General features: G+C 37.8%; 1 protein-coding gene across 1 annotated transcript in view; it reads right to left on the bottom strand.

Moving 5' to 3' along the window:
- The window catches only part of SLC26A5 (solute carrier family 26 member 5), a 72,942-nt gene that overhangs the window by 14,883 nt on the left and 38,809 nt on the right, over nt 1-19,250 (bottom strand). Inside the window, exons 5-9 of the mRNA XM_079150236.1 lie at nt 18,887-18,997; nt 17,518-17,684; nt 16,729-16,893; nt 14,212-14,364; nt 12,228-12,310 (exon numbers count right to left, since the gene is read on the bottom strand). Coding sequence (XP_079006362.1) covers nt 12,228-12,310; nt 14,212-14,364; nt 16,729-16,893; nt 17,518-17,684; nt 18,887-18,997 — 679 coding nt within the window. The remainder of the gene's footprint in view (nt 1-12,227; nt 12,311-14,211; nt 14,365-16,728; nt 16,894-17,517; nt 17,685-18,886; nt 18,998-19,250) is intronic.

Raw genomic sequence — 19,250 nt, forward strand, 5'->3', positions numbered from 1 at the left:
GGGGAAGGAGCAATAGGGTTTTTCTAAGACATCCTGCTAAATAATAATCACTTAATGGAGACACAATAATATCATTATAAAACAACTATTTATTAAGTGCTCCCTTTATCACCGTGAGGTATCATTATAATCTCGATTTTACACAAGTGGGAAAAATGAGGCATAGTGAGGTTAATTAAGCAACTTGTCCAAGACTAAACAATTCTGCTAGGTACGACAAAACCAGGAAGAGCCTGTCTCTATCTATTTCTCTCACCATGTTATGCACAGTTATAGAAGGGACATTTCAAATTCTTGTGTAAGAAAAGGCAGAGGAGGAAGGGAAAGGAAACTAATATCTGTTAAGGCTAGATCACATACTACATATTTGATATAAGTCATCTCACTTATCCTCAAACAGTCTTGTTCAAGAGGTACCACTATTATCCTAATAGGATAAAAAGAAGGATGTTTTCAGATGTTAAGTGATTTTCCCAAGAGGGAGTAGAAAGTCAAATGGGGGCCTGAATATGAAATTAGTTGTCTTTTTCCTGCCCTTTTCCACACAAGTGTTCGCCAGCGGGAAGGCCTAGCGGCAAGTTTGGGCCTAAGGAATAAAAATGTAAGAAATGGATGTATTTTGGAATGAGTTCAGGAAAGTAAACCCCAGCAGGTCCATTCCCATAACTGGGATCTTAAGAGTCAGTTGCCACGTTCTGGGCCCTAAAGTGTGTTTGGCTTAGAAATGTGTACCATTCCTCTCATTCTGGGAAGTGCTGGCAGCTTTTCCCATCTAGATGTGGAATCCATTTGCCTTCTTGCTGAACCTAAGCTGGCCTTCTGCTTTGCTCTGTCCAACAGAATATGGTAAAAGAGATGCCACATGAGTGCCTCAAGAGGCTTGGCAAATTCTCTGCTCTTCTTTGTTGTTGCCCTGAGCACCACGTAAAGAGGTCTGGCTACCCTGCTGGGGACACCATGTGGAGAGAAGATGCCAGTCAGCCCCCAGATGTTCTCCACTTCAACTGAGGCAAGAAACATGTAAATGAAGCTCTCTTGGATCCTCTAGCACCTCTCTAGATCCCATCCTATACAGAAGAATCATGAGCACATTAATGACTGTCATTTTAAGACACTATTTCAGGGTGGTCTGTTATAAAGTAGCAGTAAGACTCACAAGTAAGAGGAAGAGTATGATTGTTTGTAGACATGCAGGTAGATGAGTATTTGTTACCTGTCTGTTTGGGGCAAAGTTCCAGAAGGACAAAGTTTCTGGGTAACCAAGTTCCAGAATGGTAAAATGTTTTTGTTTGTTTGTGTTTAAAGTTTAGCTCTCACATATAAAATGAAAGCAATATATCTGGATATAGTACAACAAGGAAAGGCAGGCATTAAGTGGAAATTATGGTGACAAATTTTAAAATATATTTTTAGAAGGAAAATTCAAAGTGTAAAAATTTTGCATTTAATTTAATTATTTGTAATGGGAAAGTGAATAAGGTTATCTATTTGATCTAATCAAAGACAAGTGTTTATCAGTGACTGACTGTGTTATAGATCCAGGTGTGAGGTAATGGAAATATGGACATCAGCAGACCAAGTTCTAGGTCCAGGTTGGGACTCCCAGAGTCACTAAAGCTCATTTGTGTCTCTCAAATATCACTTCCCTGGCCCTTAAAACAGTAACCCCAGTTCCTCCTATGCCTTACTTGACTTCTCTTGTTTTCAAAGCATTTCCCATTTTTTGCCTATTGATGGATTGTCTGTATCCCTTAGAATATAAGCTCCACAAAAGCAAGAACTTTTAGCTTGTGTGTCTGTTTTTCTCTTTAATTTCCTGGTACATAACAGGCTTTCAATAAACAGATGCTCAATGAATAAGAATAAATGAACTTTTCTGTAAAATAGGGATAATAATGCATCTTGTCAATAGAGTTGCTGTATCAACTGAGATGGCAGATATACAAATATTTTATAAATTATATGTCAAGGTTGAAAAGCAAGGCATTATTACTGTGCCATAGCTTTACTCTGAATCATTATAAGCAACATGTTCACTGATTTATTATTGTGAAGTTTACAGGTAGAGTGCAATCTTCCTCCTTCAACACTTGTTCCACGGGATGAGCTTTGGCTTAAAGACATCCTTTGCTCCCTCTGCTTCGCAGGAGATCAGACAGGACTGGAAGGCAAGGCATGATGGAACATGGGAGATTTCCTCAATGTCCAACATCTGAGCAAATGCCTGACTCGGTTGGGAAGAGAGAAAGAGAAATAGAAATAGAAAGACAGGGACACACCTAGAGATTCAGAGAGGGTCAAAGTGGGATGAGCACAGGTGGTAGTCATTTTTGCTCCTTTAAATACAGAAAGATTAATCAATGTTAAAAATGTAGAATAGGTAATATAGATGAAACACAGAAGTAAGCAGCATATGATTTGAAACTAGAAAACCCACAGCAATAGTGGATCTCAGAACTTCCAGTTAGATTGTCTTGAATGTGCACTGTGTAGGTCAGGGCTGCACGGGCTCTGAGCATGGTCTCCTGCCCTCTCACAGGTGCCCTGGGAGAAGTAGGGATTACCATGTCCATCTTGGAAGGCAGGGACATGGAGGCATTGAGAGGATAGGTGACAAGTATGAGTTAGGTCTTTTGTTCTTAATTCCTGTGTCACTCAAGGAAATATTTTAAAAACTCTCAAGGAAAACAAAAGTAAAAAGGAAAACCATTTCCCACTGTTGGTGGGATTGTAAAATGGTGCAATTGCTATGGAAAGCGGTATGTGGTTTCCTCAAAAATATAAAACTAAAACTATCATATTACCCAGTAATTCCACTTTGGGGTATATACCCAAAAGAATAGAGAACAGAATCTCAAAGACATATTTATATATCAATGTTCATAGCAAGTACTATTTACAATAGCCGAATGGTAGAAGCAACACAAATGCTCACCGATGGATGAATGGAGAAACAAACACGGTATACATACAGAGGAATATTATTCAGCTTAAAAAAAGGAAGAAAATATTGTTATGTGCCACAACATGAATAAACCGTGAGGACATCATGCTAAGTGAAAACAAACAAACAAAAAAGATAAATACTGTATGATTTCACTAACATGAGGTACCTAGAGTGGTCAAATTCATTGAACTAGAAAGATGAATGGTGGACACAATAGCCTCAACAAAAATAAAATACTTGGGAATCAATCTAACATAAGAAGTGAAAACCTCTACAATGAAAACTACAGAACACTAAAGAAAGAAATTGAAGAAGACCTTAGAAGATGGAAAGATCTCCAAAGCTCTTCAATAGGCAGAACTAATATTGTCAAAATGGCCATACTACCAAAAGTGTTATACAGATTCAATGCAATTCCTACTAAAATCCCAGTGATATTCTTCATAGAACTAGAAAAAGCCATCATGAAATTCATTTGGAAAACTATGAGACCCAGAATAGCCAAGGCAATCTTTAGCAAGAAGAGTGAAGCAGAAGGCATCACAATATCAGACCTTAAACTATACTACAGAGCAATAGTATCAAAAATGGCATGGTATTGGTATCAACACAGACAGTTAGACCAATGGTACAGAAGAGAAGACACAGAGAAAAATCCACATAAATACAGTTATCTCATACTAGAAAAAGGTACCAAAAACATTCATTGGAGAAAAGACAGCCTCTTCAACAAATGGTGCTTCGAAAACTGGAAATCCATATGTAACAAAATGACATTAAACCTCTAACTCTCACCCTGCACAAGAATCAACTTGAAGTGAATCAAAGACTTAGGCATTAGAACAGAGGCCCTGCACCTAATAGAAGAAAAAGTAGGCCCAAATCTTCATCATGTTGGTTTAGGACCTGACTTCCTTAACAAGACTCATAAAGCACAAGAAATAAAATTAAGAACCAATAAATGGGAAGGATTCAAATTAAAAAGCTTATTCTCAGCAAAGGAAACAATCAATAACGTGAAGAGAGAGCTACAGAATGGGAAAAAATCTTTACCACATGCACATCAGATAGAGCACTAATCTCCAGGATATATAAAGATCTAAAAACATTTAACACCAAAAAAACAAATAACCTGATCAACAAATGGGTTAAGGAACTGAACAGACACTTCAACAGTAGAAGAAATATGACCAATCAACAAACATATAAAAAATGTTCATTATCTTTTGCAATTAGAGAAATGCAAATTAAAACTACACAGATTTCACCTCACTCCAGTCAGAATGGCAATTGTCAAGAATATAAGTAACAATGTTGGTAAGGATGTGGGAAAAAGGCACACTCATACATTGCTGGTAGAACTGCAGATTGGCACAACCACTTTGGAAAGCAGTATGGAAATTCCTCAGAAAACTTGGAATGGAACCACCATTTGACTCAGCTATCTCACTTCTTGGTTTATACCCAAAGGACTTAAAATCAGCATACTACAGTGATGCAGCCACATCTATTCACAATAGCTAAACTATGGAACCAAATTAGATGCTCTTCAACAGACGAATGAATGAAGAAAATGTGGTACATATACACAATGTAATATTATTCAGCCTTAAAGAAGAATGAAATTATGGCATTTGCAGATAAATGGTTGAACTAGAGAATATTATGTTATGTGAAATAAGCCAATCCCCAAAAACTAAAAACTATAGGCCAAATGTTTTCTCTGATAAGCAGATGCTGATCCACAGTGGGGGTGGGTAGGGAAGAATGAAGGAACTTTGGATTATGCAGAGAGGTATGAGGGGAGGGGCGGGGCAGTGGGGATGGGAAGGACATGAGACACATTATTACCCTTTACACATGTTTGAAAAAAATTTTTAAATAAATAAAAGCAAACAATAAACAAACAAAAAAAGAGTAGGAGAATGGATGACTGCCTTGTTTTACCAATACAGGAAAGGCCAGAATGTTTGAAGTATTTGTGTCAAGTGCATAATTGACAATCACTAGAGGCAGACAGAAGCTGTGTTCTGATATCTTAGTCACTGGCTGCCATACGTGATCTTTGAGGTTACTTGAATGGACTTGTAGTAGATTTTACACCCTGCATTGGTGCTAAAAAAACAGTTAAAGTGTTACAAAAGACTACGCTGAAAGACAACATCTGTATCAGATATACACCTCTGAATAAAAGGATATCTGAAATAACCAGTCTCTTTTTAAAGCTGCTATATCTTAAAACACAAGTTGATTCATATCTGAAGATGGTGCTAAATCTAGCATTGTTTCCAACTTCACTTTTCCAAGTTGCCATGGATGCTAGGTACAAACTATGTAATTCTGTGTGCATTTCAGACCATTAGTTTGTAAGTTCTTTGATATTTCTGAAATGTATGTAATTGACTTTGAGCATATAAATGTTACTAATTTGAACAATAGGAAACACAAAAACTAAAACATTTTTATAGTCCATTCACTAAATAAATCTAGACATCTGGGGCTAAAAAAAGATGAATGGTGGGGCTAGGGGATGGAAAAGGTGGACGTTATTTAATGAGTATAGAATTTCAGATGTGCAATAAGGAAAAGCTCTGGAGATCTGTTTTACAATGATATGAACATACTTAACATTATTGAAGTGTACACTTAAAAATGGTTAAGATGGGTGCTGGATCCAAGATGGCGGACTAGAGGGAGGCTGCGTTTCTTGTCGCTCCGTAACTCCGGTTTCGAACAGAGGATATCTGTTTCTTTATTGCTCAATATCAGGCACCTATCATTCGCCATTTGCCTGACTCTCGCCTGTCCTTCACCTGCCTTACACCTACCCATCACCCGCTGCCCGAGGTTCACCTCCCGATCCTCTGACAACAGTCAGCAAACTGATCGCCTACCGCCAGTGGAGCACCAGCTGCCTGCTGTTGCCTGGAAGTTCACTGTTACAGTATCTGCAGGTTTGATTACACATGGCTGCTGCCATTTTGAGACAACAGCCAGGCCCTATAGGACCCCTGCCCAGACTGACTAAGTCCCATCTCCAGGATCCCTCAGCCCTCTCAGGATCACTCCCTGCCTCTGGGGCACTCACATTGACTGACTGCTCCTTGCCGCCGAGACCCCCAGACCAACTGACTGTGCCCTATCACTGGGACCCCAGACCAACTGATTGCAACCAGCCTCCAGGATCCCACAACCACACCAAACACACCCGAGCTCCAGGACCCCTACCTGACCAACCACATCCCACCTCCAGGACCTCCTGCTGACCACGGCCACACCCTGAGCTGCAGCTCCCCATTTGGCAACACATTTGGAAGGCAGAGTGGCCATCTTGGATAATCCTGGAAGCCTTAGCTCCGATCTTTAGGTGGGGCAAATCCCACCCTGAGACGCCTGCTGGAGACTTGAAGCTCATTGTCAGGTACCTCTCATGCATCAGGCTACTGAAGACTGGGAGGTTTCCTTAATATATGACTGTTATACTGTAGATTTTCTTTTTTCTCCTCATTGAAAAAATTTGTTTTTATTTCTTTACTTTTCTTCCTCTCTTTTCCTTTTGTTTACCTGTTCCCTCAGAGTCTCTTTCTCCCTTTTTTGCATGCTAACATTCAATTTCTTTTGATTACACTCTCACCCTTTCTATTATCTAGAACTGCTGTATATTCTTTTCTTATTCCATTAACAGCTGCATTCTACATCCCTCTGCATCCTCTTTGTCTTCCATTAGAAACTGCAGACCTTATTGCACATCTCCTTGTTTTACTGAAGATAATATTTGAACTCATTCTGTTTATTATGATGATTTTGTTATTGTCCTCATAGGGGCTATTTGCTCTAGGATTGCATAGTGTCTGATTTGGGCACTGCTTATATTGATCTCCCCTTAAAGAAAAGGTTTTGGAAACCTATAAGGCCACTATAAGCCTATAGGGGGAAATCTGCAATACCCCAGATCTGCACTGCTAGAGGGGAAGATACATGAACAACATGAAAAAACAAGGGAAGAAAATGATCCAAACAAATCTAGATTCTATAGTAATAGAATCCAATGACAGTATGTTAGAAGAAATGTCAGAAAAGGACTTCAGAGATGATTTGCGAAGCAAAGGATGAGATAAGAGAGCAAATGCAGGCAATGAATGATAATACCAATAAGCTGAAAGAGCACCTACAGGAAGCAAAAGATCATTTCAAAAAAGAGATAGAGATTCTCAAAAAAAAAAAAAAAAAAAAACCAAATGGAAATACTTGAAATGAAGGAGACAATAAACCAAATAAAAAACTCAATGGAAAGCATCACCAACAGACTAGACCACTTGGAAGACAGAACCTCAGAAATGAAGACAAGATATTTAATCTTGAAAATAAAGTTGCCCAAACAGAGAAGATGGTAAGAAATAATGAACAGAATCTCCAAGTACTATGGGACATCATGAAAAGACCAAATTTAAGAATTATCAGGATTGAGGAAGGCACAGAGATACAAACCAAAGGAATGAACAACCTATTCAATGAAATAATATCAGAAAATTTCCCAAACCTTAAGAATGAAATGGAAAATCAAATACAAGAGGCTTACAGAACACCAAATGCACAGAATCACAACAGATCCACACCAAGGCACATTATAATGAAAATGCCTAACATTCAAAATAAAGATAGGATTTTGAAGGCCGCAAGAGAAAAGCATCAGATTACATATAGGGGAGACCAATACAGACAGCAGCCAACTTCTCAACCCAGACTCTAAAAGCTAGAAGGGCCTGAAACAACATATTTCAAGCTCTGAAAGAACATGGTTGCCAACCAAGAATCCTATACCCAGCAAAACTAACCTTCAGATTTAAAGATGAAATAAAATCCTTCCATGATAAACAAAAGTTAAAAGAATTTACAAATAGAAAGCCTGCACTACAGAATGTTCTCAACAAAAGATTCCATGAGGAGGAAATGAAAAACACTAATGTAGGTCAGCAAAAGGAGGAAATACCTTAGAGAAAAACCACTCAAAGGAGAAACCAAGCCAACTTAAAAACCAAAAATAAGCCAAATGACTGGGAATACAAATCTTTTCTCAATAATAACCCTGAACGTTAATGGCCTAAACTCATCAATCAAAAGACACAGACTGGCAGAATGGATTAAAAAGAAAGCCCCAACAATATGCTGCCTGCAAGAGACTCATCTCATAGAAAAACACATCCACAGACTAAAGGTGAAAGGATGGGAAAAAACCTACCACGCATATGGACTCAGTAAAAAAGCGGGGGTTTCCATCCTTACATCAGATAAAGTGGACTTCAAGCTAAAGTTAGTCAGAGGGGATAAGGAGGACATTTCATATTGCTTAAGGGAACCATAAATCAGGAAGACATAATGATAGTAAATATTTATGCCCCAAACAATGGTGCATTCCTGTACATCAAACAAATCCTTCTCAATTTCAGGAATCAAATAGACCACAACACAATAATTCTGGGCGACTTTAATGCACCGCTGTCACCACTAGATAGATCTTCCAAACAAAATCCAACCAAAGAAACCATAGAACTCAATAACACAATCAATAACCTAGACTTAATAGACATATATAGAATATTCCATCCATCAATGAGTGGATTCACATTCTTCTCAGCAGCACATACAACCTTCTCCAAAATAGACCATGTTTTATGCCACAAAGCAGCCCTTAGGAAATGCAAAAAAATAGAGATACTGCCTTGTGTTCTATCAGATCATAATGGACTGAGAGTAGAAATCAATGACAAAATAAAAAACAGAAATTATTTCAACACCTGGAGACTAAATAATATGCTATTGAATGAAACATGGATAACAGAAAACATCAGGGAGGAGATAAAAAAATTCTTAGAGGTCAATGAGAATGATGATACAACATATCAAAATCTCTGGGACACTATGAAAGGGGTACTAAGAGGAAAATTCATTGCATGGAGCGCATTCCAGAAAAGAATGAAAAGTCCACAACTAAATGACCTAACATTACAGCTCAAAGCCCTAGAAAAAGAAGAACAGAATAACAGCAAAAGTAGTAGAAGACAGGAAATAGTTAAAATCAGAGCTGAAATCAATGAAATTGAAACAAAAGAAACTATTCAAAAAAATTAACAAAACAAAAAGTTGGTTCTTTGAGAAAGTAAACAAAATAGACAAACCCTTAGCCACACTAACAAAGAGAAGGAGAAGACTCAAATTACTAAAATTTGTGATGAAAAAGGAAATATCATGACAGACATCACTGAGATACAGAACATAATGAGAAGCTACTTTGAAAACCTGTATTCCAACAAAATAGAAAATTCCGAAGACATTGACAAATTTCTAGAGACATATGCTCCTCCCACACTGAACTAGGAGAACATACACAATTTAAACAGATCAATATTAAGCAATGAAATAGAAGAAGCCATTAAAAACCTACCATCCAGGAAAAGCCCAGGACCAGAGGAATTCTCAGCTGAGTTCTACAAGATCTTCAAAGAAGAACTCATTCCAATACTTCTCAAAGTATTCCAGGAAATGGAAAAGGAGGGTACCCTACGGAACTCATTCTATGAAGCTAATATCACCCTCATACCCAAACCAGGAAAAGACACATCAAGGAAAGAAAATTTTAGACCAATATCCTTGATGAATATAGATGCAAAGATCCTTAACAAAATATTGGCAAACCATATCCAAAAACATATTAAGAAAATTGTGCACCATGATCCAGTGGGGTTCATCCTTGGAATGGAAGGATGGTTTAACATCCATAAATCAATAAACGTAATCCATCATGTCAATAGACTTAAGGATAAGAATCACATGGTTATTTCAATTAATGTAGAAAAAGTGTTTGACAAAATACAACACCCCTTCATGCTCAAAACACTAGAAAAAAATAGGGTAGTAGGAACATACCTGAACCTTGTAAAGGCTATTTATGCTAAGCCCATGGCCAACATCATTCTTAATGGAGAAAAACTGAAACCATTCCCTTTAAAAACAGGAACAAGACAGGGATGTCCTCTTTCACCACTTCTATTCAACAATGTCCTCAAAACTCTAGCCAGAGCAATTAGGCAGACTAAAGTAATTAAAGGGATATGAATAGGAAAAGAGGAACTTAAGCTGTCACTATTTGCGGATGACATGATTCTACATTTAGAGGATCCAAAAAACTCCTCCAGAAAACTTCTAGACCTCATCAAAGAATTCAGCAAAATAGCAGGCTATAAAATCAACACACATAAATCTAATGCACTTTTATATGCAAGAAACGAAACAGCAAACCATATCCAAAGGGAAATGAGGAAAACAACTCCATTTGCAATAGCCTCAAAATAAATAAAATACTTGGGAATCAATCTAACCGAAGAGGTGAAAGATCTCTACAATGAAAACTACAAAACATTGAAGAAAGAAATTGAGGAAGACCTTAGAAGATGGAAAGATCTCCCATGTTCTTGGACAGGAAGAATTAATATTGTCAAAATGGCCATACTACCAAAAGTGCTATACAGATTCAATGCAATTCCAATTAAAATCCCAATGATGTGCCTTACAGAAATAGAGCAAGCAATCATGAAATTCATCTGGAAGAATAAGAAACCCAGACTAGCTAAAGCAATCCTTAGCAGGAAGAATGAAACAGGGGGTATTGCAATACCAGAACTTCAACTCTACTACAAAGCAATAGTAACAAAACGGCAAGGTATTGGCACCAAAATAGACAGGTAGATCAATGGTACAGAATAGAGAACACGGACACGAATTCAAATAAATACAATTTTCTCATACTAGACAAAGGTGCCAAAAATACGCAATGGAGAAAAGATAGCCTCTTCAACAAATGGTGCTGGGAGAACTGGAAATCCAAGTGCAACAGAATGAAACTAAACCCCTATCTCTCACCCTGCACAAAAATCAACTCACAATGGATCAAGGACCTTGAAATCAGACCAGAGACCCTGCATCTTATAGAAGAAAAAGTAGGTCCAAATCTTCACCTTGTTGGCTTAGGATCAGACTTCCTAAACAGGACTCCCATAGCACAAGAAATAAAAGCAAGAATCAATAACTGGGATAGATTCAAACTAAATATCTTTCTCTCAGCAAAGGAAACTATCAGCAATTCGAAGAGAAAGCCTATAGAGTGGGAGAAAATCTTTGCCACTCATTCTTCAGATAGAGCACTAATCTCCAGAATATATAAAAAACTCAAAAAACTCTACACCAAGAATACAAATAATTCAATCAACAAATGGGCTAAGGATATGAACAGACACTTCACAGAAGAAGATGTACAAGCAATCAACAAACATATGAAAAAATGTTCACCAGCTTTAGTAATAAGAGAAATGCAAATCAAAACTACACTAAGATTCCATCTCACTCCAATTAGAATGGCGATTATCAAGAATACAAGCAACAATAGGTGTTGGTGAGGATGTGGGGAAAAAGGTACACTCATACATTGCTGGTAGGGTTGCAAATTAGTGCAGCCACTCTGGAAAGCAGTGTGGAGATTCCTTAGAAAACTGGGAATGGAACCACCATTTAACTCAGCTATTCCACTCCTCGGCCTATACCAAAGGACTTAAAATCAGCATACTACAGAGATACAGCCACATCAATGTTCATAGCTGATCAATTCACAATAGCCAGATTGTGGAACCAACCTAGATGTCCTTCAATTGAAGAATGGACAAAGAAACTGTGGTACACATATATAATGGAATATTACTCAGCCATAAAGAATAATAAAATTATGGCATTTGCAGGCAAATGGATGGAATAGGAGAATATCATGCTAAGTGACATAAGCCAATCACAAAAATCCAAAGGACGAATGATCTCACTGATAAGCGGATGATGACACATAATGGGGGGTGGGAGGGTGTCAAAAATGGAGGAAGGAGGGACTGTATAGAGGGATTAGAAGGGTGGGGGGGGGAGGAAAAATAATAGAATGAATCAAACATCATTACTCTATTTAAATATGATCATGCAAATGGTATGCTGTTACTCCATGTACAAACAGAAACAACATGTATCCCATTTGTTTACAATAAAAATAAATTAAAATTTAAAAAAATGGTTAAGATGGTACATTTTATTAACACCCACACCCACCCCCAACCCCTAACAACACCAGTTATTTGGTATGTAGGAAAAGATTATTTTCCATTGCAACAGTCCTTATAGCAGAGGTTAGAAACAACAGATCCACTTATTATTCAAGTAACCCTGTACCTAAAGTTAACTATTTTCCTACCCCAGAGGAAGTGTTCCAACGACATCCACATTGTATGATTCTTTCAAGTTAAATCCAGCTGAGATGCCAGTTCCCATTACCACCTAAGACAGACACAAATCCAAATGTACCCTCAGAGATGAATTTTCAAATGTCACAAAAATAAGCTTTGAATACTTTCTTAGCTAAGCCTAACCTAGTCTCACTTTTAATGTTCAGTTTTAAAATAAGAAATTTTTGTTAGTTTCCAGCAATTTTAATTTCTCTCAATAACTCTACGTCATGTAACTAAAATGGGTTCTATAGTTTCCTTGAGGTCTGGAATGATTTTCTTCTCACTTTGGTCTGTTCTCTACCGAGGTGTCAGGTAATTCAGTGCAACAGAAAGATGATGTTAAGCTTCTCAGGGGTTGTCCCTTGGGACAGGTAAAAGGAGTCTCTGGCCAAGATATCATGAGCGAAAGATATTTAGATGTGTGTTGGGAGGGTGGTATCAGCACAGTATATCATTATGAAATGAATGACCCTATTTCTAAGACAGCAGCACTTCTCCAGGGCCAGATTGCATGCACCTTAGGGTTGTGGTGGACCTAAGGCCACCCTGGATGGTCAGGCCCCAGATTTACTTGAGAGATGAAGCTCCACCCTTAGAGAGACACAGTGAGACAGCAATTTGTTTTCATCTCCAGTAACTACAGCTCATCTTGCTTTCTGAAGGAGTTATCCAGGAGAGAAGAAATTAGACTATCTTTCACAATTTTAGAACTCCTTCTTTTTCTGGGACTGGGCATGTAGTCCCTGTTTCCACTTGGAGTACCAAGAGATTCTAAGGCCCTGTGTACGGGAAAGAAGGTAGGAAAGCCCTACTCATCAAGTGAGCAGTGAAAGTTGCCTTTCCTACCCAAGCTACTAACTAGTCTGTCCACTTCCCAGATTCCCTTTAAAGACTTCTTTGTTTTTCAGGGGAATGGTTGGTCAGAATTCTGTCATTGAAATGTCTATCTTTCAATAATAACTTAATCCATGATTTTTAAACTCCTTATCAAAGCTATCCACAAGAGCAAAGAAAATAGAAGTCATATTGGAAAGGTTGGTGATAGAGTCTTTATAATCCCCTTCCCCTTTAAGCAAAAAATAATATTTTTTATTATAAAAACATGTTTTGAGCTTTGCATTCTATTTTATAACACACCCTTTTTTATCTATTGGATGCTGTGTAGACTTCTAATTGAAGGAAGCTCATAGTTTGAACATTAGTTTATAGTATGTTCCATTTGATAACATCATGTCTTCACCAAGCTGGGTGTTCAGTGGTTGCTATGATTTAAAAAACAAAATCCATGTGAACAGGAAATGAAGGTGGTAGTGTCCAATCAGGTTCCAAGGTTTGAGGATTTGTGCAGTGCTCAACAGGTGTACACATCCATGAATGAATGACTATAGTTATTCGAGAAAATATTTTTATTCAGTTTATGTGTATATTTTTACAAAAAGCTACCAAGCTATTAGTCATAAATATGTATTAAGGTGCTTGGACCTAACTACTTCTTGAATGGAACTGTGAGGTACTTCTTTGGCTTAGGTGTGCCTGGTTGCTAAGAAAGTTTGGGAACTTTTGTTTTTTATTCTTTTCAAAATGGAGATAACTTTATCTTTCTCAGATTATTAGAGTCATATATACTCATTAGAAAACAGATTATTAGAGCAATATATACTCATTAAAAACAATTAGATAAAAAATTTGAGGAAAACAAATCCTCCAAACTCCCATCACTCAGAGATAATTAAAGTTAAAATGTGCATTTATGGTTTTCACCTATATTTAAAAGTCATGTATGTTTATGTTTAGAGGCTTTTTCTTTCTACTTTTTTGTTAGCTATTTTAACAGAACTAAAAGAAAAAATAAACTCTCTCTGCTCCTCTCTCATCCACTTCAAAATTCCTCACAGAAATAGGTACATGGGTTGTAGGAGTTGACTAGATCATATCCATGAATGGACTTACCGCAAAGAACTCTAAAGGAATGGGTGCTGGCAGTTTCTCTTTAAATCTCTCATTAAACTCCTTTCCACCCAACAGCAAACCAAAAACCATCAGACCGACGCCTAGGGAACACACGTTGAGGTTTTTAACATTCTGCAACACAGCAACTGTACTCTGTAACACAGTGAACACTGGAGTTTACACCAAGAAACAGCCCATGTATTGTGTGACTCAACACATACAAGTTACCTAGAAGAAGCGATTTACAGAGACAGAGGTACAGGAGAGGTCACCAGGGGCTGGGTGGAGGGGAAGGGAGGTGTTGTTTAATGGATGTGGAGTTTGTTTGGGATGAGAAGCTTTTGGAAATGGGTATTGGTCCTGATGGCACAATGCTGTAAAACATGCACTTAATGTCACTGAACTTCATACTTTCAAAATAAAGTGGTAAATTCCTTTATATATATTTTACCATAATAAAAAAAAATCTCAGATGAACTGAGAGAGAAAGCAGGGAGGGAGGAAAGGAAGGAGGGCAAGGGTGTAGCTCAGTGGTAGGGCATATGCTTAGCATGCTTATTTCAATCCCCAGCACTTAAAAAAAAAAAAAAAAGTTCCTAATTAGCCATCTTATGTTTGGACATTTCTAGTTAAAAGTTCTCAGAGCTGGGAGTGTAGCTCAGTGGTAGAGAATGAATGTGCTTAGCAAGTACAAGACCCTGGGTTTGATCCCCAGCACCACAGGGGAAAAAAAAAGTTTTTCTGGCTAAAATTTCTTAGTAGCTTCCACTAATTAGCTGGCATTTTGACCTAGTCATACAACTTTTTAATTGTAATTCTTATTCAACTTTCTTATAGTGTTTTTTAAAATATACTGTTATCTCAATGTATTATTATAAAATTTAGAAATAACCCTGAGGCTGAGCTATAAGCATTAGGAAAAAATTAAGGGTTGATGTCAGCAAAATACTTCAAAGGTAAATACACAGACAAACTTTTAGTTCAGAGAGGGAGAAGCTATTGTTAGCAGGTGAAAGAGAAGTCAGGAGGACTGAGAGGACAGGGCATGAAGTTTGGAAAGGAGCCCAGCAGAGTCAGAGAAGAGAGCCACTGGGTAATATCCCAAGCTACACTCTGGGTACCCCGAATATAGTCAGTTCTCATCTCAATCCAACAGAGAAGACCCCCTTCAAGCCCAGACCACGAACCCTTCCCCATTAATGCCTAGAACACACTCAGGTGTACTTGGATGTTGTATTTTATTTTTCCATAAGCCATTTTGAAAAGTCTCAGAGAAAGAAGTAAGTTACCAGCTATTACCAGAAAAACAGTTTAATTATTTAGGGTATATTCTTCCATTCTAATCAATCAAGGACTCAAATTTAAATGTCACTTCTAAGTGACTTTCCTAGGTCTCCCTATTCAACTTTTAGAACAATCTGTACCTTCATAGCATTTAACAATTTATAATTACTTACATACTTGTGCAATTCACGATTTACTAATTATCTTCCCATTGGAATGTAAGTTCCAAAGGGCATGGCTTGGCTCACTGCTTTATCTCAGGGCCATATACCTACAAAGCCTGTAGCAACATCTCTCAAGTTTTGATATCTAGGATTTCCACCATCAATTGTTTCCTAATTTCCACATTATCTGTGGGTCATTTAGAAATGTGATTATTGGCTTTCAAATGCATCAGGGTTTTAAAAATATATTTAGGTTACTGATTTCTAGTTATATCACACTCTGAAAAAATGTTGAAGTTTCAGAATTTGTGAACAGTTTTGTATAATCAGTTTCAGTATAGAGAGTTATTACTATTGTTCCCCATGTGCTTGCAAATGATTTCTGTTTTCTCTGAATTGTATGCAGTCTATGCATCTTTTATTATATTAAATTGGCTAACTGTGTTTGTTAAATCTTTTATATCCTTATTCATTTTTTTTTGGCCTCCATGAGTTGGCAATTTTTGAGAGAGGTTTCCCCATTATGTCTTTAATTTATTTGTTAGTGTCCAAAAAGAACACAATTTGTTAAGAAAAAACTATCTCTTCACCTAATTAGAGTAAAGATAGAGTCACCAAGTAAAGACCTAACACAAAATTCTCTGTAATGTAGAAAGAAATCGCTATCAATAAAATAGGATTTTAGGGTTTAATCCTTGTGGCACTCTGCATAGAAAGTCTCAAAATAACTCTATTTCCTTTTATGGAAATCCTTGAAAAAAAAAAAAAAGATAATCTAAAGTTCCTCCATGAAATGAGAGGGGGGGTATGAAAAATGGTGGAATGAGACAGACATCATCACCCTATGTACATGTATGATTACATGAACGTATGAATCTACATCATGTACAACCATAGAAACGAAATGATGTACCCCGTTTGTGTACAATGAATCAAAATGCAGGCTGTAAAAAATAAATAAATAAATAATTTAAAAAAATAAGAAAAAAAAAATAAAAAGAAACCTTGAAGATAAAAGACAGAAGAGAAGGAAAAACCAGTACCACCAAGTCAGAAGTTGCTTACTTACATACACCACTGAAAAGATGCCACTGTACCGCTTTGTTTTAACCCCAAACAGGTATTTTAACATGGAGGTGAAGACGTGCACAGCTGCGGCAGTGGTAAACCCCCGGACCAGAGGCTCTGTGAGGTATATGGCAACAAATCCAAACCTACAGACACCTAGACAAAACTTTTTTTTTTTTTTTTAAAGACAAAGAAACAAACAAATCACATGATAGGTTAGGAAGTTAGGATCAACAGAAACATAAATGTGTTTTCTAGACCACTGTCTATTATTACCAACTTGCAACTTATTCAGTAGCTAACAAATCAATCACTAGTTATAGATAAAACAATGGAAGGTGTGGAGTGGCTTGGAGCCCCACGGAGCTTTCACCCAACTAGGGACATGCTTAGTCACAGACTGTGGTGCCTGATCACAGTCATTCCTTCCAAGCGGATAAGGGATGTCCTCTTCCCTATATGAACCAATCCTACTGTTTCAAACTTGTCTTACTTTTGAGATCTCTAAAGCAATTGGGGACTTCTTCCCCAATCGAAGCTTGCTGGTCACTCCTAGTTACAAATAAGGCATGCAGTTGGACTAGTGTTCCTGAACTCTATAACCCTGAGCTCTGGAGTTTCACTGGTTGGCCCTGCCCACCATGTAGTAAGATTATTCCACTATGTAGTAAGCTTATTCTAGTAAGATTATCCCTACATGTTTTCTTTTATTTATTAGTAAGTAGCCAAGAGTGTTCAATAGATATTAGATGAACAAGTCAGAAGCCAGTTCCCTGTTTTCCAGTCTTACCTGAATGATTCCTGAAAGTAAGGTCACAGACATGGCGACTTTTACTCTCAAGGCATCTCTGGCTTCTGTACCATTGGTTGCATTTACTCCTCCCGGAATGACAATATCATCTGGTACTAATCGAACAGCCACACCACCAATCATCAAGCTAATAACAGCAAAAGGACCTGAAATGATGAAACATGAATGACCCTTGTCAGGGGCTTAAGGGAATTATTCAACGTACCAGGTGCGATGGGCATGTATGATTTCTATTCAGGGGTACATGAAAACTCTCTCCAGTGTATCTGATGTGGTTATTGCCAGTTTGCCAAGAGACACAGGTGAGGTCCATTAGTCATCCTTGGACGAAGACTTCCCTGCCCTGCTTCAGCACCCTGCCCCTGGTGTGTATGTGCAGACTGTGCTTCCAAACATGACCACAGCAGTTTATCCCATCCCACATACTCTTCCAGTACCTTGACAATTCCCTGCCAAGAGATTGAGTCTAGTTCCTCTCCCCTAGAATCTGGGTGTCCTTATGACTTACTAGAAACCCACAGAATGCAGCAGGAATCACACTGTGTGACTTCAGAAGGTGGGTGATGAAAGGGGATGTAGGTTCTACCAAGAGCTGTAAAACTTATGCTGGAGCCTGGGCCACCATGAATAAGAAAGCTCCAACCAGGCTACGTGGAGAACTTGTAGGACTACATGAAAAAGATGGGAGGAAGGGGAGTGGACAGGAAGGAAGAAGGGAGAGAGGAGGAATTACCCAGACAACCTTTCCCCAAATCCTGACCCACAGAAACTGTGAGAGATAATAAAATCACTGTCTTTCATGTTTCCTATTTATTTATTCTTTAAGTATTAAATTTATTTTAAGAACTGATACAGAATATAAGCTGCTAAATTTGGGGAGCAGTTCTCTCCCCCACAATAGATATCTAAAACACTGTGGTGGTCTTAAGGATCATCAATACTATGATGAAATTCACATACATCTGATCCTAAATACACTAAAGAGAAAGCATGTACAATTCAGAGCCTAAAATATGATGAAAGTGATACTCATGCATAGTGATTAGGAGCTTGAAATCCCACTATTAACATAAAGAAGGCAAATTGTATTGGGAAATAAAGCATTTACCTCATTTCACAGATTTCAACAACTGCTCTTTTATACAAGGAACTTGTTCTTTTTAATTTCTGGAGATAAAAATTTTTAACCTTAGAAACCTTGGCAGAGTCTATTTTTTAAAGAACCTGTTGTGTATTCAGTATCAGAAGTTATCATAAGTGGATGCTCTATGATACTATTTCCTTGGCACACTGCAAAGCTTGGAAATCCAAAAGAAAAGGTACTAGAATATCAGGTATAAGCTTTTACCTATGGATATGTGTCTGGAGGTTCCAAGAAAACAGTACATGATAACAGGATAAAATGAAGAGTACAGGCCAAACACCGGAGGCACAGCAGCCAGCATTGCAAAGGCTAAGCCTGTGGGGTTGAAAACCAGAGAGATGGGGAGACCATTAGAAATTAAGGGGCCATACGAACTTCTCTTGGTTCTATCTGATGAGCATCTTAATGGAAGCTGATGTATCTAACCTGCCCACCCTTCCACCCGGATACTGCATGAAATCTTGCACCTACGGAGTGCAGGCTGAGACAGTTTTCCTTGTCATCTCTGCTTTGCCAGTGCATGAATGTTTTCTACTTTATTCTTTCACAAATAAAATAAGAGCAGGGA

This window comes from Sciurus vulgaris (assembly GCF_902686455.1).
Source record: "Sciurus vulgaris genome assembly, chromosome: 8".
NCBI classification, from domain to species: Eukaryota; Metazoa; Chordata; class Mammalia; order Rodentia; family Sciuridae; genus Sciurus; species Sciurus vulgaris.